Source organism: Microsporum canis, genomic scaffold (genome assembly GCF_000151145.1).
Source record: "Microsporum canis CBS 113480 supercont1.1 genomic scaffold, whole genome shotgun sequence".
NCBI lineage: Eukaryota > Fungi > Ascomycota > Eurotiomycetes > Onygenales > Arthrodermataceae > Microsporum > Microsporum canis.
Window position 1 is genome coordinate 89,791 of NW_003299169.1, and position 21,617 is coordinate 111,407.

Sequence of the window (21,617 nt, forward strand, 5' to 3'; positions counted from 1 at the left end):
CGCTGCCATTGAATGGTTAACCCAGGAAGCCTACAGCTCATCCAACAACCCTTCCAACGCACCGAGCATGACATGCCGTCACTCCCTGCCTTGCTTTCCAGTCCGTACCAGTTGATGTTAACTGCTTGCCGTTCCCAAACTATCAGCATCGCACCGCACCGCACCGCATCACATCATCCCCCCGTCCCGCCCACCAACCCCCTCCCCCCGTTCACGCTCATCACTATCAATCGAAGCTTGTTATCTGAAAAGGTTTCCGTCCCCCTACCTTGTCCCCCCAAAAAATCATGTATGCCCCCAAAATCATGTATCCATCTTATTAAAAATTAGACCCGCTATATTGTAGAGAAAGGGTTTGATTTGGAAATAGCATTGTCCCTTCCCTTCCTTTCTCCCTCTTTTTCGTTACTTTTATCAGTCGTACTCGATTTTCCACCAGCGAGCATGGGTCAGAAGTGATATGAATGTCCTTATTTTTGTACCTTTTCAGGGGAGTGTATGGAGAAAAAGAAAGAGATGTGTGTTTCTATTTGTTTTCCTCCTCGGTTTCTACCCCTAACGCTTCCCCTTCCCCTATCCCCAAACCCCCTACTACTTCCATTGACTAGACATATCCATCCCTTCCCCCCTTTCCCCCTCCCCAGCACCACCTTTATTTATCAATCCATCTATCGGTCCCTATGTCACGCATGCCCCATACACCCATATTTAACTTATCGCTTTAATCACCCACCAGTAATAGGACACTTGATCTGGCTTCATAGCTGCAAGGCTGATCATTCCTGATGGCTATCCTAGACTGGTATGAGGTGTAAATATTCAATACTCAACCACCAGACTTGGCTTTGGGCAGCCAAGTGATATATTCAGAATAACCTAGTTACTGCAGCCAAGTTAAGCAACAGGCTTCCACGGATACAAGTACTTTCAGACCCTCCATCGCATTTTCTACCGTTAAATCGTTTGGCTTCCTTGAGCTGGCGTCTGCCTAGCGGTACTCGTAGAGAGCCGTAGGTGCTTACTAATCCACGGGCAGTCTGGTTACATAAGTATATGTACGATGGCAAAGAGAGCAGTGAATATGTTCAAAAGATTCATATCGCTCGCTTAGACAACACTCTTCTCCATCTCATCTTCATCCTCCGTCTTCATCATCCTTTTTATTCATTTTCTATCTCTTCTTCTGCGTCTTTCCTACATATATCACGTGACTTAATAGGGCAATAAGAGAAAAGCCCTAAGTCTTGGCGCGCACTTCCCAACTTGGAAACTTTTTCATCTTCAACTTCGATCTTTTTTTTCTTCGTGAACTTCAAGAGGACAAAAACACTTTTCAACTTCAACCAGTTTTCATCAGTTCGAGGTATGTGATGGGAATTCCTTGTTATGTTGCTTGTTTATGAGCCCTTTTAGCTAGCCTGGGGAAAGCAATCATCGTTGCAAGGCTCGAGGGCGAGACTCTCCTTGTCATGGCTGGCTCAGCGATGATACGCATTTCCTCTGTATAACGGCACGGGCTGAAGAACCCTCTTCCTCTTCATCAGTTGCTCTCAAAATAGAGACAGTTGAAGGGTGAAAATGATGAAAAGGGCACTCTTTGCGCTCGGAAAAGGCTGCTGAAGGCTAACTCGGTTCAATCCTGATCTCTTTTTTATATCCTCCTGTCTTCTACTATAAAGACGGCAGGATATAAAAAAGACTTGGGAAGTTCTACAATAGATACCTCATCTCCAAAACAAATCCGTTTTCGATTTGAGAATCTCAATTCTACAACACCGCCAAAATGGTTAAGACTAGTGTTTTGAACGATGCGCTCAATGCCATCAACAACGCCGAGAAGGCTGGCAAGCGCCAGGTCCTCATCAGGCCTAGCTCTAAGGTCATCGTCAAGTTCCTGTCTGTCATGCAGAAGCACGGTGAGTAACGATCCGTTAAAATTCTCCTACCACCTTGTATTCCCACAATGTTACCCGCAAATCCATCCCCGTCGGGCTGATAACTAGGCGGTTGTTTCGATTTTAACCCACTCTACAACGTCCGCCCTTTAAGTGTCCGATAGATTGAAATATTTCATATTGGCGACGATCTTACAAGTTTCTTGTCCCAAAGCTTTTGCCTTTGGTCCCTCAGTGATTTGCAACGTTTAATTCATCGCCACACCTTGTTATCTCTTACTAATAAACCTATCATCTACAGGCTACATTGGTGAATTCGAGGAAGTTGATGACCACCGATCTGGAAAGATCGTCATCCAGCTCAACGGCCGGTGTGTACCCAGGATTCATTTTCCTTCCACTCCTCCGAATATATGCCATACTGACAAGTTCTTGTCTATAGCCTGAACAAGACCGGTGTTATCTCTCCCCGCTACAACGTTCAGCTCCGTGAGCTCGAGAAGTGGGTTGTCCGCCTCCTCCCATCCCGTCAGTTCGGATACATCGTTCTCACCACCTCTGCTGGTATCATGGACCACGAGGAAGCCCGTCGCAAGCACGTTGCTGGAAAGGTTATCGGTTTCTTTTACTAGATTCTGATTCTTCTGGTGCCAGAAAAAATTACAAAAGTGTTTCAAATAACGGAACGGGGGATACCATGGCGTTGCTTTTGTGACTGAGTGGGCGCTATACATTTTATACGATGTAACGATGTATCCAATTCTTCACGGCATTTTATTAAAGCATGGTGCTTTTCTATTTAGATAGTCAGAGACAATTCTTCCAGCACTTATCTCGATCTCCAAATGCCATGGTTATCCCTTGTCGAATTTACCGTTCTCGTGCCAACTTTCCCCAGCTTACGGTAGTCATTCTCGATATTGATATACTGGAAGAATACCTGCATTGCATATCGTTGGCCAAGATTGATATCATGGATAGGAAGAATATACGCCGGAATTTCTGTATCTCCTCACTCTATAACGCGGGAACCAAGCAGTACGGTATACTCATAACTATCCAAGTAAATGGCCCATATATTCTCTCTTTACTCAATCTAATGGCAACATTAGACTGATAAATCTATAACTGGGTATATCTCTAACTAATACCTAAAGTAATATAATAACAAGCAGTAAGCCTTCTCTATAAGTGTCAGAGTTTGGTAGATGTCCGAGAAGCATCATCTCTCGACCCAGAGTCCTCTACTATTCCCGATGTAGGCATTGAATTGAAATCCTCCTCACCATGGAAATGCCTGGTAATGTAACGACAACTGGTTAGCAATTGAGAATTCAAGATGTAGGCGTTAAAGTGAATCACATACCAGCCCCTTTCGGCTCCGTTACTTAGATATCCGCATGCCCCATTCACAACACAATCCCACCCACCGCCAACACCACTGCCGCCGCGCCATAGAGGTATCGTCTTCCCTGAAGCTGTCAACTTGCCTCCTCCATGGATATTGTTTCTCTGCGACAGTGCTGGACTATCGTGGCTTTGGCTACGTCTTCGCCTAAACATGCTTATTCCCGCAGTAAAGACTTTGAAATCTTCCGTGGACGGGTCCTCTGGCATGTTCCCAGTCAACGCTCGGCCCATGGCTATCAATGGGGCAGCATGCGCACATATGATGATCGCATGGCTCTCTTGAGCAGCTTCAGGGTGTGTCCGTTCATACTCCCGCATCTCGTCATCCACGTCCGCAATGATGGTTTCCAGTGTCGTTGCAACACGATCGTGGAGTTCGGATATCGTCTCCCCACTTGGGTTTGGGTAAACTTGTGCCGCATATGATGGAGAGATGAGCGCAGGGAACAACGGATCCAAGACGCCAAATGATGCAGGCGATGGGTGAGTGAAGAAGGACGTAGATCCAAACCATTCTCTGTAGTAAAGTCGGCTCAATTCTATTTCTTTCTGTACACTAAAGATGTATATCAATAATGAAGTCAACATACCCAAGTCCGTTCTCTACCCTGACAGTTAAATCAACGTGGGCTTTCTTTTCGTGTTCTTGAAGTTCCTTCAGTGCCTCTACTGTCGGTTGAATCGTCTGTAGACAGCGATAAAATGGACTGCTATATATCCTGCACGGCTTCGGCTTGAACTCTGCACTGCTAACATGCGATGCAAGCTCGTGCGACTGCTTAACGCCAGGCCCAGTTAGGGTCGGGTCGACGGGTATACCGGTCGGAGTAGGATAATGGGCATGATAAGTCCCTGTCGAGAGGTCTATGGACCAGTTTAGACGGAGCTGAATGGGTTATTCTGGTTGTCAATATAAAGGAGAGAAACGGAGGAACGCTGCACAAGATGATATAGCTACTGAAGACTCACGCCATGCCTGGTTAAATAGATTGTATCAAGGGGCATTTGAGGCCAGATTGTTACCAAGTATACAGCCCTTTTGCCTTAACGATGCTCTGGCTATTGCGCTTTAACGGTCGTAACAATTTCGCGGGGGAAAATGATGAGAAGGTGAAAGATATCAAAATGCGGTTTCTAGTTCTACCAATGATCAGAAGTGCCGAGGTTCGAGGTTCCCCCAAGATCTATCAAAAATTCAATAACACTGTACGGAGCATACGGCTTATAGACACTAACAGCACGACGAGCCGATAGAGATTATGATAGTTGTCTGCTTGTCTATGAATGAACCATTTACAATATGAATCCTGTCTAGTTAAATATTATACAAGCAGAAAAAGACGACGCCAAAACGCTGTCGAAGGGTATAAACTGGAAAGCCGCATAGTAAACCAAGAAAGAAACAAATCATTAAAAAGGCGACAAGGCAGCTAATGTAAAAGGCAGATAATATAGGAGAGAACCAAGTGATCGAATGGCCAGTAGGCTAATCTAGTTATAGCTCTGGTGGTTGGCCCTCTCCATTATGGTGGCCCTCTGTTTGTCCAGCTTGCGGATTAAGCTCTTCATTTGCCGCAGCTTCGGGCTCCTGTTGCGCCGCTTGATCCTCTTGCTCCTGCCTGGCGCGTTCTTCATTCTCCCGAACAGCATTAGCAGCGTTCATCGCGGCAATCTGTTGCTCGCTAATTCCGGGTATGAGAGACGCAAAGAAAAGAGCAATCCCCCTCTCCAAGCCTCTGTTTCTTTGCAAAATTCCCGTCTGCGCGTTGCGGCCTTGAGGTTCTTCTTCGTTGTGGTCTCGGGGGAAAGCTCGTGAAGCTCTCCTTCCCTGTAGATCATTCTCATGATCTTGCCTCCTGCGCGGCGGTTGGGTCAGACCCGGTTGGATTGGTAATAGGCCTTCAACTTGACGTCGAAGAGGGTTGAAGATTGCTCTCCGGACTTGCTGCGGGATGTCGGTCTCAGAGAGACAGGCCCAGGCAATGGAAAGGGTGACAAGAAAAACACGGAACCAGGTTCCGGAATCACTTAAAATGTAGCAAAAGAAGTAGAGTCGGATGAACAGCCATAACGCTCTAACGACTTTGACAAGGGTAGCCCCTCTTATAACTACACTATGTCGGCGTCGTACTCGTAAGAGATCGGGGTTCAATGGCCGATTGACATTTATATGTCGTGTTATGCCGTTGGGAGTAAATGGTATAGCCGGCGGTAGGAAATGGGTGGTAGTAGCTCTGCTAATAGACGCAGGTAGCAAATCTGTTGGAGGCAGTAAGACACCCTGGTACCCGGATGGAGAGACTACCAAATACGGAGTGTGACGAGAAATGTTGGACGTCATCAAGGTGGTTGGCGATGTTCTTTGAGAGGAAGTAGAGTTCAAATTTCTAGCTCTCAAAAGTCGTAGCTGGTCTGCACGAGTAGCCAGAGTCGATACCCGCATGATCCATCCCTCTATCGGCACATCCCGAGGCTCGAGGAGGCTGCGATGTTGTTGATCGAGGTGTTGGTACAGCTGGCTACGAGCTGCTGATATTTCATCGACTCTGGGAATAATTCCTGCCTGTAGCTGGCTCTCCATGGTGATGATATTCCGTACTACAAGCCCTAGTTGGTATCTCCTGCTTTCCGAATCAAGTGTTGATGTTGATGTCCGATGGTTTTGGGCGGGCTGGGTCGGCGGGTGACTGGCGGTGCGCTGTACAGGTAGAGCAGCTTCCGACAAGCCATTATGCGATCTTAAATGTTGGAGAGGCTGGTCTGAAAGAGGTCGTAGTGGTTGGTTTAGCGGCTGATTGGGTGCAAGAGGGTTTCTAACTGGTGGAACTGAGCCTAAATTTTGTGGTGAGGTAAAGGTGGTGGGTGAGACGCGCGAATCTTGGAGTGTGTTCTGGCCTATCCTTCCCCATATACCAGTGGTAGGGTTGAATTGGTGAGAATGATGTGACAGGGTAGTGGTGTTAACGGGCGATCGTTCCTGGCTCTGACTCTGTGTGCGTTCTTCCTCATTTAAACGAGAAATAGCATGGTCCTGTAGCGGGGTAAACTGTCCAGCAGTCCGATTTCTAGGCGCGATTTCAATGCTTCCTTGAGAGTTTCGATACCTCAAGGTGTTGGGTCGTGTGTCGTTATCTGATAGAACGCCGGAAGCAGAGGAGGCTCCTCTTGGCTTGAAGGTAGGAATCGAGGAGGTGGAAGGTGGTAATACAAGGTGCATCGAGTATACAAGCGTCTATATCAAGAACTTCAGAGTTAGTCAGGCGTACACTTAATTGAGAAAATAAAAGGGCGTGGCGTACATCCGATGGCTCAACTATGTGCTTCAAGACTTGATTGTTGTCCGATAAGGGCTTCCCCCGATAGATGAGCCGCTGGCTCTCTGGAGGCGGTCTGCTCGGCAGTTCTTGGGTGATTTTGGCTTTGACTTCTGATATTGTAGTAGATAGAGGGAGGTCGTTAAATGTAATGCGCCGTTGAGCGTCGAATGAGGGTGAAACAACATGGAGCACGATCGGTTGGCCGTCCACATCAGCTGGATGAGACTTGGAGCCCAATCCTGGGATAGTCGTATTCGATGTCATTTTCGTTCAGAGGTCGAAGCCGTCCTATATCGCTGTAGCAGCGATAAAGTGGATGGTAACCAGCCTCGGTGTGTCACAGACTTAAACGCAGCCCCGCAAAACAAGTCAGGATAAGAGCATGATAATATGCCAGCGGCTGCTATAGCATAGTTTCCCCAGGTGTAAAACAAATAGTATTATATTCAGAGCACAAGCAATAGACACAGCTGGTCTCAAAAGGCCCTGGAGTTCGCTACTTATCAGCAAAATAGTTAAGAGAGCAATCAACTTAACAGCCCATTAAGTTATTGGACAGATCGCCAAAACGGCTCATGTGCTTCAGCTGGTGGTCGCCTTATAGCTATAGCTCAACCGGGTTAGATGCCGTAACGAGTTGAGAGTGACATTCTCGCAGCTTCGTCCTTGGTTGAGCCAGAAACAACGAAGATGAAGTCGAGAAAGAGAAAAAAACCACCAAAAAGATGTCGAGAAGTTGTGAATTACCGGATTTGGCCAAGGAAGTTCTCGCGGCAAGGAATAATACTATTCCGATAGAGTATTAGATAAGCATAAAGTTTCTTTTCTTTCTTGATATCAAACTTGCAAACCTGAGAAGAAGAAACTAAAAAAAAAAAGAAGAAGAGGACATATATATCATTGGTAAGAAGAGAGAAACGGTACTATAGAGGAGAACGTGGAAAAGGAGTTTCAGCAAGCCATACAGTTACGTTGAGAGTTTGAAGGATTTTATGGGGAGAGGCGATGTTTAGGCAGAGTCCCATGGCCAGGGGCAGTCTCCGGCAGGGCTCCTGGAACGCCTTTGCCGGTGGGTTTCCACGAGCCAGACGCAGTGGAAGATATCCAGCAGGCCCAGGGAGACAGTTCTCGTCATCGAGACATCAGAGAAACCAGGAGTCCCAGGGTAACAGACAAAAACCAGGCGGTAATGGAAAGGAATCATTTCGGTCGAGGCTTGGAGCTGCACTCCGCAAGACCAAAGTCGAATGGTATCCTATTCCTGTGGGACTTGGTATTGCATTCCTTGGGCTCGCGCAGTTCTACAAGTCCCAGCAGGCTGAGAAGCAGAGGATGTTGATGGAGGCTGAACGGGGGGAGCGGCCCCAGGAAGTCGTCCCCAGACAGCGGGTTCGTCCAACGGGTCCATGGCAGGTCCAGGTTATGTCTACATTGCCGCTGAAGCTTGTGTCTCGCATATGGGGCCGATTCAACGAGCTTGTCCTGCCATATCCTCTCCGGGTTCCAGGATTCAAGCTCTATTCTTGGATATTCGGAGTGAATCTGGACGAGGTTGAGGAGCCTGACCTTCACGTATACCCCAATCTAGCCTCCTTTTTCTACAGGAGACTGAAACCAGGAGTGAGGCCTCTGGATCCTAACCCGTCTGCCCTCCTTTCGCCCTCTGACGGACGCATCCTCCAGTTTGGGATGATCGAGCGTGGAGAGGTCGAGCAGGTCAAAGGAATGACTTATAGCCTCGAGGCACTGCTCGGGATGGGAACCGCAAGCCCGGATTCTGAACCTGTGCATCCCACGACGAGGCCCATGCATAAAGTAGACGACGACACAGATCCCGAAAATCTTGCTGCGGACCAGGAGTTTGCCAAAATGAACGGCCTAAGCTACACGTTACCCACGCTTCTCTCCGGATCTACGAAGCATAATGTTGATAAAGATGGCTCAATGGACGCATCTACGGAATCGAGCTCTACCTCTGAAGAGAAAGTTAAGGCAGATCTTGCCAAGGGAGAACCGGCATGGTATTCGCCAAGACCAACGTCCAACCGAGCACTGTACTATGTTGTTATCTACCTCGCGCCAGGGGACTACCATAGATTCCACTCGCCAGCTTCGTGGGTTGTCGAAAGCCGGCGTCATTTTGCGGGGGAACTTTATTCAGTCTCTCCCTACCTGCAACGCACCCTGGCCGGCCTATTCACACTCAACGAACGAGTTGTGCTATTAGGACGCTGGCGCTGGGGTTTCTTCAGCTTCACGCCCGTCGGTGCAACCAACGTCGGTTCAATCAAGATCAACTTCGATGCCGAACTTCGCACCAACAGCCTGACAACCGACACCGCTGCCGACCGTCAGGCTGCTCTTGCTGCACAACGAGGCGAGCCTTATTCCGGCTATACCGAAGCAACATACGGGCACGCCAGCAAGACGCTCCGTGGCCATGCTCTACAGCGAGGAGAGGAGATGGGAGGCTTCCAGCTTGGAAGCTCTATAGTCCTAGTGTTCGAGGCGCCGATGGGCAACCGCCAGAGCTTCGATGTTTCTTGGACGGGCGAGCGGGAAGGAGGATGGCGGTGGCATATCAAAAAGGGACAGCGGATAAAGTATGGCGAGGCATTGGGAGAAGTTGTTGTCTAAAGACAGACCTCAGCACCTGGTGCATTTGAACTGGCTATTTCCACTTAGCGATGTGCATCTAACATTATGTATAGTATCAGCGATTCGGCGGTTTCCTTTACAGACGTTTGACCGTAGAATACAAATCTACCCATCTTCTTCCTTTTCTCTACCCTAGACCGGCTAAGCCTCCAAATATCATCCTCGTCCCGGCATTCATTTATTAGTCATCGGCGGTGCTCTTGGCCTTTCCAGATATTAAAAGAAACTTCCACGATGAGATCATAATCTCAAGGATTGTTTCTTATACCGTCACAGCTAAATTACTCGGGTATTCGGATCTATTGGTATCACATCTATACACAGACGAAGAACCTCTAGACCCCGGTCTAATGGAAGATCTCTCTCTGTTCTCCGCAATTGCAGCAATCGCGGTTCCATATACTAGGAACTAGAATATGGGTTATCGCCATGTAGGATTTAGGGAAACTTGCTCACCGGTTGATGCCGGGCATATGGACATGCAGCTCAATTTTCTGTCCGTCCGGCAGCAGTTCAACCATGCTGTCTCTTGAGCCCACCAAAAGATTCCAAAGAAAAGATCTAATTTGCTTCTTCGACAGATTGCCAAGGGTACTTCACCACTGTGGCCAAGGGATCCCTTGGCATCATTCTCCGCCATGGGTCGCTTGCCACCAAGCTCGACGCTCTTTCGCTGATGGGCGGAAGGGTGGGGAAGGCGGAGGTCGTATAGGGCAGATAGGGATCATGGCCATGGCAAAGAATTTAGCCGAACTGTTGGTGAACTCTGGGCGTTGGCTCATCGGCCACTACCATCCTGCTACCCAAGCAAGGCACTTTTAATCTCCCAAGGGATTTTTTTTTTTTTTGGAGTAAAAGTGTGGGTAAGATGGAGGCAAGGCGTCCTTCTCCCCGAGGCAATGGACATGTATATAAGGCAGATGGATCCCTCAGTCTTCATATATATCACCATTCTCCCTACTTTCCATTTTCAAACGGCGGGAATCTCTCAACTGCAGGGCAACAGTCATAGCCTGGATAGGATCCAAGAGGACATATACTTGACTCCTAGTTGATTCCCTTTCTCAACTAGCCAATTCTACCCGTCATACCCTTTCTTCTCCCGGCATGGGAGAAAAGAATTCGGCTACAGGCACCAGGCCTGGCCTGGCAGCCCTCTCTCTCCCGGCTCATTGCCTCAAGGCAGAAGCAGTCACTCAGGAGCTAACCACCAATGCGGATGACGGCCTTACCACCCAGGAGGCAAAAACCCGTCTCACTATATATGGCCAGAACAAGCTCGACGAAGGTGAAGGCGTTTCGGTCGTCAAGATCCTTGTCCGTCAAGTTGCCAATGCCATGATGCTAGTTAAGCGGCCCATTACTCTACCCCCCCCCCTTCTTTATGGGAACTTTGTCAGTCTGATCCAGTTGTTGGAGTAGGTCTTGATCATGGCAATGGCCGTGAGTTTTGGAATCCAATCTTGGATTGAAGGCGGTGTTATTGCTGCTGTTATCGTGTTGAATATCGTGGTTGGCTTCTTCCAGGAATACGCTGCGGAAAAGACTATGGATTCTCTCCGTTCGCTGAGTTCGCCCACCGGGACGGTTTCAAGGGATGGGCGAACTATAGTTGTTCCCTCCGTTGACATTGTTCCCGGTGATATGGTCGAATTGAAGACCGGTGACACTGTTCCCGCTGATCTTCGGTATGTTTTGGAGCTACATTACCATCTATCGGGTACCGGCTAACGGAGTACCTTTTTTCTTATGAATGGCAGGCTTGTTGAGGCGGTAAACTTTGAGACTGACGAGGCTCTGCTTACCGGAGAATCGCTCCCTGTCCAGAAAGACTGTGATGCTGTTTTCAAGGAGGACGTTGGCCCAGGAGATAGGTTGAACATCGCGTATAGTTCATCTACCGTCACTCGTGGCCGTGCCCGCGGAGTCGTCATTGCCACCGGCATGGCCACCGAGATTGGCTCTATTGCCGCCGCTCTCAGGGCTTCCGACAGCAAACGCAGGCCGGTGAAGCGCGGGCCCAGCGGCGAGACGAAGAAACGATGGTACGTTCAAGCATGGGCTCTGACCGGCACTGATGCGGTCGGAAGGTTCCTCGGGGTCAATGTTGGAACTCCGCTTCAACGAAAGCTCTCCAAGCTGGCGCTTATTCTGTTCGGGGTAGCAGTCCTGTTTGCCATCGTCGTCATGAGCGCGAATAAATGGAGCAGCAACAACGAGGTCATCATATACGCCGTTGCCACGGGCCTTAGTATGATACCGGCCTGCCTGGTGGTCGTCTTGACGATCACCATGGCGGTGGGCACGAAGAGGATGGTGGAGAGACACGTTATCGTTCGAAAGCTGGATTCTCTGGAAGCCCTCGGCGCCGTCACGAACATCTGCTCCGACAAGACGGGAACGCTCACGCAGGGCAAGATGGTGGCGAAGAAGGCCTGGATCCCATCGATAGGGACGTACTCGGTGGGCACTTCCAACGAGCCTTTCAACCCCGAGGTAGGGGAGATCAGCCTCGACGCGCTTCCGCCGGCCAAGATGGACGGGGAAAAGACTTCAGAGCCCGTCCACCCGGACGAGCTGCTGGAGGGGAAGGCCCATCTCGAAGAGTTCCTGAACGTCGCAGCCATGGCCAACCTGGCGCACGTCTACCGATCCGAAAGCCAGGGGAACGAATGGCATGCGCGGGGCGAGCCCACCGAGATCGCGATCCAGGTCTTTGCGTCGAGATTCAACTGGAACAGGGACCGGTGGGTGAAAGGCGAGGGGGCGATATGGCACCAGCGGGCCGAGTTCCCGTTCGACTCCGACGTGAAGAAGATGTCGGTTATCTTCCGCAAGCTGACCGAGTCGGAGGACAGGGAGATGGTCTTCACCAAGGGCGCGGTCGAGCGCATCGTCGACGCGTGCACGACCGTGGTGATGGACGCGGGCGAGGGAGCGGTCCCCATGACCGACGCCGTCCGCGACGAGATCCTGGAGAACATGGAGGCGCTGGCCAGGCTGGGTCTCCGCGTGCTTGCGCTCGCCAGCCGGCCGTACACGCCCGCCGCCCACGCGGCGGAGGGCGTCGACATCCGCCGCGAAGACGTCGAGAGGGAGCTGCAGTTCCGCGGGCTGATCGGCCTCTACGACCCGCCCCGCCCGGAGACGGCGGGCGCCATCGAAGAGTGCTACAAGGCCGGCATCTCGGTCCACATGGTGACGGGCGACCACCCGGGAACGGCCCGAGCGATCGCGGCGCAGGTCGGGATCATCCCCGCGGACCCGGGCATGGTGGCCCGCGACGTGGCGGAGGCGATGGTGATGACGGCCGGCCAGTTCGACCGGCTGTCCGACGAGGAGATCGACCGCCTCCCGACGCTGCCGCTGGTGATCGCGCGGTGCGCGCCGCACACCAAGGTCCGCATGATCGAGGCGCTCCACCGACGGGGCAGGTTCGCGGCCATGACGGGCGACGGGGTGAACGACTCGCCGTCGCTGAAGCGCGCGGACGTGGGCATCGCGATGGGCCAGAGCGGCTCCGACGTGGCCAAGGACGCGTCGGACATCGTCCTGACGGACGACAACTTCGCGTCCATCCTCAACGCGGTCGAGGAGGGCCGGCGCATCTTCGACAACATCCAGAAGTTTGTGCTGCACCTGCTGGCGGAGAACATCGCGCAGGCGTGCACCCTGCTGATCGGCCTCGCGTTCAAGGACAACGACCGCCAGTCCGTCTTCCCGCTGGCGCCGGTCGAGATCCTGTGGATCATCATGATCACGTCCGGCATGCCCGACATGGGCCTTGGGATGGAGGCGGCCGCCCCGGACATCATGGACCGGCCGCCCCAGAGCGTGAGTCCCCTTCTCCAGCCCGCCTGACAATCCAGCTAACACGATATATAGAAACAGGGGATCTTCACCTGGGAGGTCATCGTGGACATCCTGGCGTACGGCCTCTGGATGTCCGCGCTCTGCCTGTCCGCGTTCTCGCTGGTGATGTTCGGGTTCGGCGACGGCGACCTGGGCACGCACTGCAACCGCGACTACACGCCGGCGTGCGACACCGTCTTCCGGGCGCGCGCGACGACGTTCGTCTGCCTGACGTGGTTTGCGCTCTTCCTGGCGTGGGAGATGGTCAGCCTGCGCCGCAGCTTCTTCCGCATGCAGCCTGGCTCGACGCGGTACCTGACGCAGTGGATGCACGACGTCTGGCGCAACCGGTTCCTCTTCTGGGCCGTCATCGCGGGCTTCGTCACCGTCTTCCCGCTGCTCTACGTCCCCGTCATCAACCACCGGGTCTTCCGCCACACCGGCATCTCCTGGGAATGGGGCATCGTCTTCGTCGAGTCCGCCCTCTTCTTCCTCGGCGTCGAGGCCTGGAAATGGGCGAAGCGAGTCTTCTTCCGCCACGCCGCATCGAGGCTGGCCGAGCCTTGACTACCTATACATTAGAACATCGTCTACCAACATCAAACACTATAATCAACACTATAATCAACATAATCAACACTATAATCAACATAATCAACACTATAATCAACACTATAATCAACACTATAATCAAACGTCTACAAACACTATAATCAACGTCTACAAACACTATAATCAACGTCTATAACTGTAACAGTAAACTAAAAAAAAAGCCCAACGCGGGGCTCGAACCCGCAGCCTTGTGATGGCGAACTAGTATAAAACTGGCTTATAAGAGTCACACGCTCTACCGATTGAGCTAGCCGGGCTGACTTGTTGCTAGAGGCTGCCAGGCAGTGCGTTTTGCGTGTCAACCCATACTACGTACAGCCTGAAGGTGTAGAAGTTGACGAGACGCTGGACTGATATCCTCGACCAGCCTTGATAGACCGACCAGATACATACCCATGCCGCGCCGTGGCCCGCACGCACCGTCCGCGGCTTTTCCCTCTGGCGACGGCGCCTCAGTCTCGACGGCGAGGATCCCGCAGCTCTTGCCGTCGTATACGCCGCAGCAGAGGGCCCGCGGCCAGCAGCCGGTGACGCCTGGGTCGGACGAGGACGACGAGGAGGACGAGGAGGACGATCCCGTCGAGGAAGATTCAGCCGTCGAGGACGATCCCGTCGAGGACGATTCAGCCGTCGAAGGCCAGAGCTACGAGGGTGTGTCTCGTATCGTTGTACTGTGTACCGTCCAAGAGCAAACGCTAACTCCTTACAAAGATATAGAAGACATAGAAGACATAGAGAGACACGCTTCAGCCCCCGTTCCGCCCAACCTGCGCGAGATCTCGTCGCTCGCGTCATGGACCGTCTCGACATACAAACCCGGCAGCGGTGTGGCCGCCCTCCGCAACCCGTCTCCCAACCAGTTCTGGCAGTCCGACGGGCCCCAGCCGCACACCCTCGCCCTGCACTTCTTCAAGCGTGTCTCCATCGTCCGGATACGCGTCTACCTCGACTTTGAGCTGGACGAGAGCTACACGCCTACCAAGATGGTCTTCCTGGCCGGCATGGGCGGCAACGACCTCGTGGAATTCGCCACATGGCAGGGGGAGACGCCCTGCGGATGGGTCGACATCAGCCTGGACGGGGTCGGAGGCAGACACCAGAGAGCCAGTCGGCCCGCCCGGACGGAGAGACGACGAACCAGGAAACCTGCCCTGTCCGACGGGTCGGAGTCCGACGATGAAACCGACAGCGACGGCCCTGCGTACGACGGGCCCGAGGACGGGGACGATCCGTCGGACGGTAACGTCTTGAAGCTGATGGTCCTGCAGGTAAAGGTGTGCGAGAACCACCAGAACGGGAAGGATACGCATGTCCGCGGGTTCCAGGTGTTTGCTCGAGACGACAGGTACTACGCCCGCATGGGCAGGGCGGATAACGGCCAGAAGCTGCTCCACCACGATCTTGGGGCCGGCATGCTACACTCCGACGATGGCGAGCAGGAGCCCGACAGCGCTCCAAGGTTCGACGAGGAGGACTGGATGATGGAGCCAGAGCTGAGATGATCCTCCTACTTTCACTCTCTCTCTGTGGAAGGCGATGCTGTTATTGATACCCTTCATACATAGCCTAGCTAATATGGATACACATGTTTGTCCCATCAAATACCCCTACTCAAGGCCACCATAGTAATGTTCTACCCTACTCAAGCCCACGCCATAGTAACGTTCTACCTACTCACGGCCACACCATAGAATGTTCTATTATTATTTTACAAGGCCGCAGGATAATCACGAGAGCAGCTTCTCAACCTCTGCAGCAACGGCATCCCCAACCTCTTTCGTCGTGGCCTTGCCGCCGATGTCACCGGTCTTGACTCCGCTCTCGATTACGTTCCGCACCGCGGTTTCAATTACCCTGGCCTCCTCCGGACGGTTGAGAGAGAACTGCAGCATCATTGCCACGGACAGGATCATAGCAACGGGGTTCACAATACCCTTCCCAGCGATGTCTGGTGCGGAGCCTGTTCCCCGCCATTTAGTTAGGACTGAAATAGTATTTGTCGTTGGAGGAAAGTACATACCGTGAATAGGCTCGTATATGCCGTTGACCTTGGTCTTGCCGTCTGGGATGCCGTTCAGGCTGGCACTGGGTAATAAGCCTAGGGAACCAGGAATCACGCTAGCCTCGTCGCTGATGATGTCGCCAAACAGGTTGCTGGTGACCACTATCCCGTTGAGGGCACGAGGGTTCTTCACCATCAACATAGCCGCGCTGTCAATCAGGTGGTGTCCATATGTAATCTGCGGGAACTCCCTGTCCATGACCTCGGTCACAACCTTCCTCCACAAACGGCTCGTGGCCAACACATTGGCCTTGTCCAAACTCCACACGGGCAAGGGCGGGCTATGCTGGAGAGCAAGATGCGCGGCCAGGCGAACGACCCGCTCTATCTCCGTCCGCGAGTACGGCTCTGTGTCACAGGCGGTCCCGTCACCGTTGTCCTCCCGTCGTTCGCCAAAGTAGATGCCTCCCGTCAGCTCGCGGATGATGTTGAAGTCCACGTCACGGCATACCTCGGCCTTGAGAGGGGAGATGTCGACCAGCGACGGAGCAGCAAAGTTGCAGGGCCGCAGGTTCCCAAACGTCCCCATCTCTTTACGCAGGCGGAGGATTCCTTGCTCAGGACGAACCGCCCCCGTACCCCATTTGGGACCTCCAACCGCTCCGAGAAGCACGGCATCTGCATTCTTGGCGGCGGAGAGGGCTTCGTCCGTAAGAGCCGTTCCAGCCGCATCAATCGAAGCCTAGCAAGCCGGCATCCAGGACAGCTGGTTAGTGGGCGTCTCTCAAGTTCGACCGTTGGTTTCTGACGACTCACTCCGCCTAGTAAATGGTCCTGGAAGGTAAACCGTATCTCCGGTCTTTTCTTTTCAACAACTTTCAAGACCTAATTCAACGGCCCATTTTAGCAATCTCATTTCCCCTTGAAGAAGCCTAGACCGCACACCTTTATGCCCTCTGCAGTGACCTGTAATGCCCCAAGAAACCATCCATTAGCACCTTATCGCTAGCACGCATCTACTGCTCACGGAGGAGCAACGTACCTCTGGGCCGCAGCAGTCCCCCGCAAAGACGACGATGTTATAATTGCCCATGGTGAACTCAATGTAGTGTCTCGGAGGAAAATAATTGCTATACTTATGAAAGAGGAGAAACCTGTACAGAGTAGATGCCTCTTTTCTTCTCCCTGGTCCTTCGTCTGTCGCATCTTATGATGCATGTTTATAATATCTGCTTCGAGCTTTATCCCACTTCCTGCCCGACCTCGGCGGTCCCACTCCGATCATCGGCTCGCGGCTCAACCGGGGTAGTTTGCACTGTTTGTAAAAGTTTCATAGAGTTTGGCAACTATATTTATCCGGTATTTAATACTAGTACGTATTTATTATCTTGCTATTATTAGTTATTCTGCGTAAGTTTCAAGTATCTTGTATTTCAGCCTCTTAGTCATCTGTATTTTTGCCAAAGAGGGGAAGTATCTGCTTAGTCATTTAACAATATCACCTGACTACAATATACTGTAAATTAAGCGTTTAGGCCTAAGGTTCAACTTTGGAAGGTTACGCCGGCCCCGGGCCAGCAAACCCAGAACTTCTTCCAAGCCTGTCTTTTCCTGCCTGTACGGAGTAGTACTCTGTATGTAACCTTTGGGATACATACGAATTCTACAAGACATTTCAGGAGAAAACTTCATTCTCTTCCATGATCATGTCGTCCTCGCTTCATTCTTTTCCATGATCATGTCGTCCTCGCTTCTCCGGCTTGGCCAGATTCTTCGAGGAAGTCTGGGGAAATACACCATCACCAAGCAGATCCAGGAGACTGTATGGCTTGCAAAGTAAGGTCTTAAGCATATTATAAAGCAGGACAGTCCATATACTCACTCTTGATAGAGATCAGACCGAGAAAACCGTTGTTATCAAAGGAGTACACGGCCATCCTCGCGTGGAAAATGAACGAGATGTTCTGAAGCGCTTCCAGGACCGAACCCCCTTCTTACGGCGTTTAACTGATGAGATTCAAGATCCATCAGACCCTACGATTATCGTGCTGAAACACCTTGATAATCACTTACTCAACGCATCTATTGAAAAGACCTTGAACAGAAAAGAGCTGAAATACATATCAAAAAAGGTCCTCAAGGCATTGCAGACGCTTCATGAAGATGGATATGTGCATACAGGTTGGTGAATCAATTATTCTACCATTAATTTGCAGCTGTGCTAAGCTTATTAACATAGATGTCAAACTCGACAATATCTTTGTGAACTACAACAAACATGCCTCCAATGATGTACGATTCTCAGACGTCCAGCTCGGTGACCTCGGCGGTGCCTATCCTGCGGACTCGGAGTGGGCAAAAAAGGGGACACCAGTTGGTGCACCCATGTGGAGTAGTCCGGAGGTGATCATGGAGACTCCCTGGAATACAGCAACAGACATATGGTCATTTGGGGCTATTGCAAGTACTTTGATACCCTTGGTTACAAACAAAACGCCTTTAATTAGTGCTAATCGACTAGGATATAGCTTATAGGCCTGATATATGGAGGAAATTTCAACCTTTTCCGCCCCAAAACTGTCCCATATGGCCATGAAGAGTACGGACTAGAAGTCCTCAAGCAGCAATTTCGATATTTTGGCCCATTTCCGGGGAAATATGAAGACATAGTGCCCCCTATCACTGTTAGCGCAATCCTGTGGCTTATGCAAGAGATTCCACAGTCAGAAACAACCTCCTTCTGCCGAACAACAGAAAAAGAGGTTTGCAAAAAGGACAAGGAGTTCATTGGTAAGATCATGATGATGGATTGGAGGGATAGGCCTACGGCTAAAGAGTTGCTTGAGGATGAATGGTTTAAAGATGATGACTGAAGACATACAACCTTCCAGCAGGTTGATAATACAACGTATAACCTGCCAATTATGTAGTCCATCAGTTGGATGAACACTGTTCTAAGAATACCAACTACTTACGCTCATTCTTAGACCTCCCTATAGATGACTTGTTGGTCAATCCATTCGCGCATTGCCATCTTTCAGCTACTTTTGTATGAATACCCGGAAATTTTACAGTATCCGCTTTTTTCGTCCATTTCACGACAACATGCCAGCAAGGTGAATCGTCCAAACTTGCCCTCAAACCACTAATATTATGATGCTGCATATTCATTGTCAAAGGTATAGGCAAAATTTGATTATAAACTCCTACCCCTGACCGCGGAAAGATGTCTCCATACGGAATAGTCGGCTATCTATCCCTGCACCTCAACACTACGGTTATGAATTCCTGCATGTACTAACGACATGTATCTAACAGCTCATGCATAAAAACATCCCAGTCCGGACCTTTGTGCCCTCCGCTACATTGCAGTGTGGGAGTGCAACCATACACCACCTGCAACTATCCTGGTACAAGCAGGGTAACCGCCCAAGTACAATGGAAAATATGCCCCTCGCTGGTTCACACATGCAACTTCTACCTAGCCTTCTCCCTGACCCTATGCTTTTACTGCATGTAAGCCCTTCACAATGCCGGTCGACCGTGGCATTGCATTGACATCCAGGGGAGAAGAGGATGTATAAATGGCCCCCTGTCCCAGGCCCTTGTGGCCATACCGAGTAACCAGACGGCACTCTTTCTTGAAAGAGACATTGGACCGGTTCTTGTCGCCATCGGTCCCATGCAAATATCTCTAGGGGCTCAGTATCGGATATATCTGGACTGGTGGCAGGGCAATACTGCTGGCAAGATCCCGTTGGGAAGAAACACTACAAGCTCAGGACGCATCACCTGAAGGGCTTGGTCAAGTATGTGGAGCAGGGCGGTATTATAGAAACACACGATGATATCCCTGACATGGTCCGCGACCAGCTCTACGCAGAGGAGCAACAACGGCTCGAGAAGCAACAAAAACCCAGCAGCCATCATACAGCGTACCCAATCAACATCAATGTCCTTCCATCCCAATCTCCGCCAGCTATACTTGACGAGTCGGCTATCACCCAGGCTCAAGCCGCACACTCATCTTCAAATGCCGTGCACCTCGATCCAATCAATATTTCCGGCCTCCTTGACGTAGCGGTGGAAAAATACAGCAACTGGCAGCAAACACGTGTGGGTAGTGGGAGATTCAAAGATGACATAAAGAAAGCGTGTGGTATAGCGCTCGAAAACTGTCTTGATCTCAAACTGATTCATGAGGATCAGGACCCAGACTCTTTATCAGGCAAGGCGTGACTGTAGGAGTGGCTCGCCGGTTCGTCTACAACATTAGAGAATGGGTGGAAAAATGTGAAAAATAAGGGCGTGAAGATGGATGTAGCTGAAATTCATTGTTTGCATTCTAGTTAAAATCAAGTTCCTGTCCGGCTGGGTCTAGATGTACGAAAGAGGGTTCTTTAAAAGACTTGCTTAATACTTACACGATCAAACAGAGAGAGCACGCCAGAATCAAATTTTGGTCAATCTCGGTCCGCAGCGTCGCCAGATTTAGATATTATTTATTATTTATTATTACTGTATTTGCAATAGAAGGACCAGTTTGTACATACTGTACATAACCAAGGTGTTATTCCAGTCACGTGCCAATGTAGTTATGTAATGGATGGATCTATGGATATACGGAGTACTCTCTCCCCTGACCTTCTTCTGAAGGTCAGGGGTTAGCTGCCGTTCGACGTAGCTAAAGAACCACACCTCTCCCTTGTATAAACATATTTACGACTTAAAGATACAAACCCTCCTACCCGCATATCCGACATAACTGGTCAATATCAAACTAGCTTATATCATTATACCTAGCACTCACTGATGACTAGGTGTACCGGATGCTCCCTCAGAGGATTATTTGAAGGTCCTCAGTCATTTATAACGAACGACCTAATGTTTTGCCCATAATTCCTACATTCAATATTTTCTTTAATATATTTGATGATCAGATGTTTACAGCATTAAAATCGTAAAGCCATTCTTTGCACAGCTACATGTATGTCTAACCCACTACTCAAACACCATAGGTTGTAGTACGGAGTATAGAATTGCGATTAAAGAGGAGCTCCTTAGCTATAACTCTAATTCCTGGTTCAATAATGCATCTGCGAACGGTGATGGTGAATTTCATGTTTTATAAGGCCATGGATAGGATATTTATATACCGTTGGAGATATGTATCGCTCATACCGCCCGTCTGTAACCATGATCATCCTGGCGCCGGAGTTTGCCTGTTAAGGCAGTACGACACCTCTTGAACCGTTTGACAGTCCTATACACGTATGAACTGCATAAGAAACTGTTCCGTACTCCGGCCATGCAGGGTTTCTTACCGCAAACCCCAGAAGCATGTGGAGAATACTCCGTCACCTGTAGTTTAAGTATATGTATCTCACTCTTTGAACCGGGTACGGAGGAAGAAATGGAAAGAAACGCCATGCAGATATGTAGGTCCCCCAGTAGACAAGAAATCATCGAAGGATTCCGAGTGGTGGAGACGGACGGGTTGCATCAAGGTTGGGCCACGGTCCGCGACCCGCCCGCAGTACTCTGTCGCAAAAGTCGAGGGGAAAAAATTACCAAGCGAAGCCCAACCGGTCCGTCTGCACATTGTCGTTGGTTGCTAGCGGCCGTTGGCCCACCAGCCCTGCAGAAAATGAAAAGGCGCTGCTCATCGTGTGATCTGGTCCTGGTTGACATGCTTCATGGCTGTTCACTGCCGGGGTTGGAGGGACGCAGGCTAAGGTTCGAATGGGGCCCATACATACGCCTAAAGTATGTATGGGACATACATATGGTACGGAGTAACATACGTGGCAGAGCCTGACAAAGCTTGTAGAGTTCAAATTCCACCTTTGCTTTCGAGAGATGCGAGTTGTG

General features: G+C 50.6%; 9 protein-coding genes and 1 non-coding gene across 10 annotated transcripts; 6 read left to right on the forward strand and 4 right to left on the reverse strand.

Moving 5' to 3' along the window:
* Positions 1–1,689: 1,689 nt before the first annotated feature.
* MCYG_00040 (40S ribosomal protein S22) lies at positions 1,690–2,535 on the forward strand (the record flags this gene model as incomplete). The annotated part of the gene is made up of 3 exons (XM_002849890.1): positions 1,690–1,916; positions 2,197–2,266; positions 2,338–2,535. The coding sequence occupies 3 exons, from the start codon at positions 1,784–1,786 to the stop codon at positions 2,525–2,527; spliced, it is 393 nt and encodes a 130-aa protein (XP_002849936.1).
* A 554-nt stretch (positions 2,536–3,089) lies between these two features.
* MCYG_00041 (phosphoglycerate mutase family protein) lies at positions 3,090–4,310 on the reverse strand (the record flags this gene model as incomplete). The annotated part of the gene is made up of 4 exons (XM_002849891.1): positions 3,090–3,192; positions 3,262–3,822; positions 3,896–4,191; positions 4,275–4,310. The coding sequence occupies 4 exons, from the start codon at positions 4,308–4,310 to the stop codon at positions 3,090–3,092; spliced, it is 996 nt and encodes a 331-aa protein (XP_002849937.1).
* Positions 4,311–4,800: 490 nt separating this feature from the next.
* MCYG_00042 (ubiquitin family protein) lies at positions 4,801–6,886 on the reverse strand (the record flags this gene model as incomplete). The annotated part of the gene is made up of 2 exons (XM_002849892.1): positions 4,801–6,537; positions 6,605–6,886. The coding sequence occupies 2 exons, from the start codon at positions 6,884–6,886 to the stop codon at positions 4,801–4,803; spliced, it is 2,019 nt and encodes a 672-aa protein (XP_002849938.1).
* Positions 6,887–7,627: 741 nt separating this feature from the next.
* On the forward strand, positions 7,628–9,259 carry MCYG_00043 (phosphatidylserine decarboxylase proenzyme; the record flags this gene model as incomplete). The annotated part of the gene is made up of 1 exon (XM_002849893.1): positions 7,628–9,259. The coding sequence occupies one exon, from the start codon at positions 7,628–7,630 to the stop codon at positions 9,257–9,259; it is 1,632 nt and encodes a 543-aa protein (XP_002849939.1).
* Positions 9,260–10,387: 1,128 nt separating this feature from the next.
* MCYG_00044 (sodium transport ATPase 5) lies at positions 10,388–13,699 on the forward strand (the record flags this gene model as incomplete). The annotated part of the gene is made up of 4 exons (XM_002849894.1): positions 10,388–10,698; positions 10,876–10,968; positions 11,041–13,114; positions 13,166–13,699. The coding sequence occupies 4 exons, from the start codon at positions 10,388–10,390 to the stop codon at positions 13,697–13,699; spliced, it is 3,012 nt and encodes a 1,003-aa protein (XP_002849940.1).
* A 204-nt stretch (positions 13,700–13,903) lies between these two features.
* MCYG_10501 lies at positions 13,904–14,001 on the reverse strand. Its single transcript has one exon. It is a non-coding gene; the product is annotated as a tRNA-Lys (tRNA).
* Positions 14,002–14,139: 138 nt separating this feature from the next.
* On the forward strand, positions 14,140–15,246 carry MCYG_00045 (anaphase-promoting complex subunit 10; the record flags this gene model as incomplete). The annotated part of the gene is made up of 1 exon (XM_002849895.1): positions 14,140–15,246. One exon carries the CDS (start codon positions 14,140–14,142, stop codon positions 15,244–15,246), a length of 1,107 nt encoding a protein of 368 aa, XP_002849941.1.
* A 225-nt stretch (positions 15,247–15,471) lies between these two features.
* Positions 15,472–16,839, reverse strand: MCYG_00046 (3-isopropylmalate dehydrogenase A; the record flags this gene model as incomplete). The annotated part of the gene is made up of 5 exons (XM_002849896.1): positions 15,472–15,704; positions 15,765–16,488; positions 16,563–16,631; positions 16,692–16,712; positions 16,789–16,839. The coding sequence occupies 5 exons, from the start codon at positions 16,837–16,839 to the stop codon at positions 15,472–15,474; spliced, it is 1,098 nt and encodes a 365-aa protein (XP_002849942.1).
* Positions 16,840–17,484: 645 nt separating this feature from the next.
* On the forward strand, positions 17,485–18,619 carry MCYG_00047 (conserved hypothetical protein; the record flags this gene model as incomplete). The annotated part of the gene is made up of 4 exons (XM_002849897.1): positions 17,485–17,582; positions 17,611–17,927; positions 17,986–18,210; positions 18,282–18,619. The coding sequence occupies 4 exons, from the start codon at positions 17,485–17,487 to the stop codon at positions 18,617–18,619; spliced, it is 978 nt and encodes a 325-aa protein (XP_002849943.1).
* A 657-nt stretch (positions 18,620–19,276) lies between these two features.
* On the forward strand, positions 19,277–19,985 carry MCYG_00048 (conserved hypothetical protein; the record flags this gene model as incomplete). Its single annotated transcript, XM_002849898.1, has 2 exons — positions 19,277–19,324; positions 19,395–19,985. 2 exons carry the CDS (start codon positions 19,277–19,279, stop codon positions 19,983–19,985), a joined length of 639 nt encoding a protein of 212 aa, XP_002849944.1.
* Positions 19,986–21,617: the final 1,632 nt, after the last annotated feature.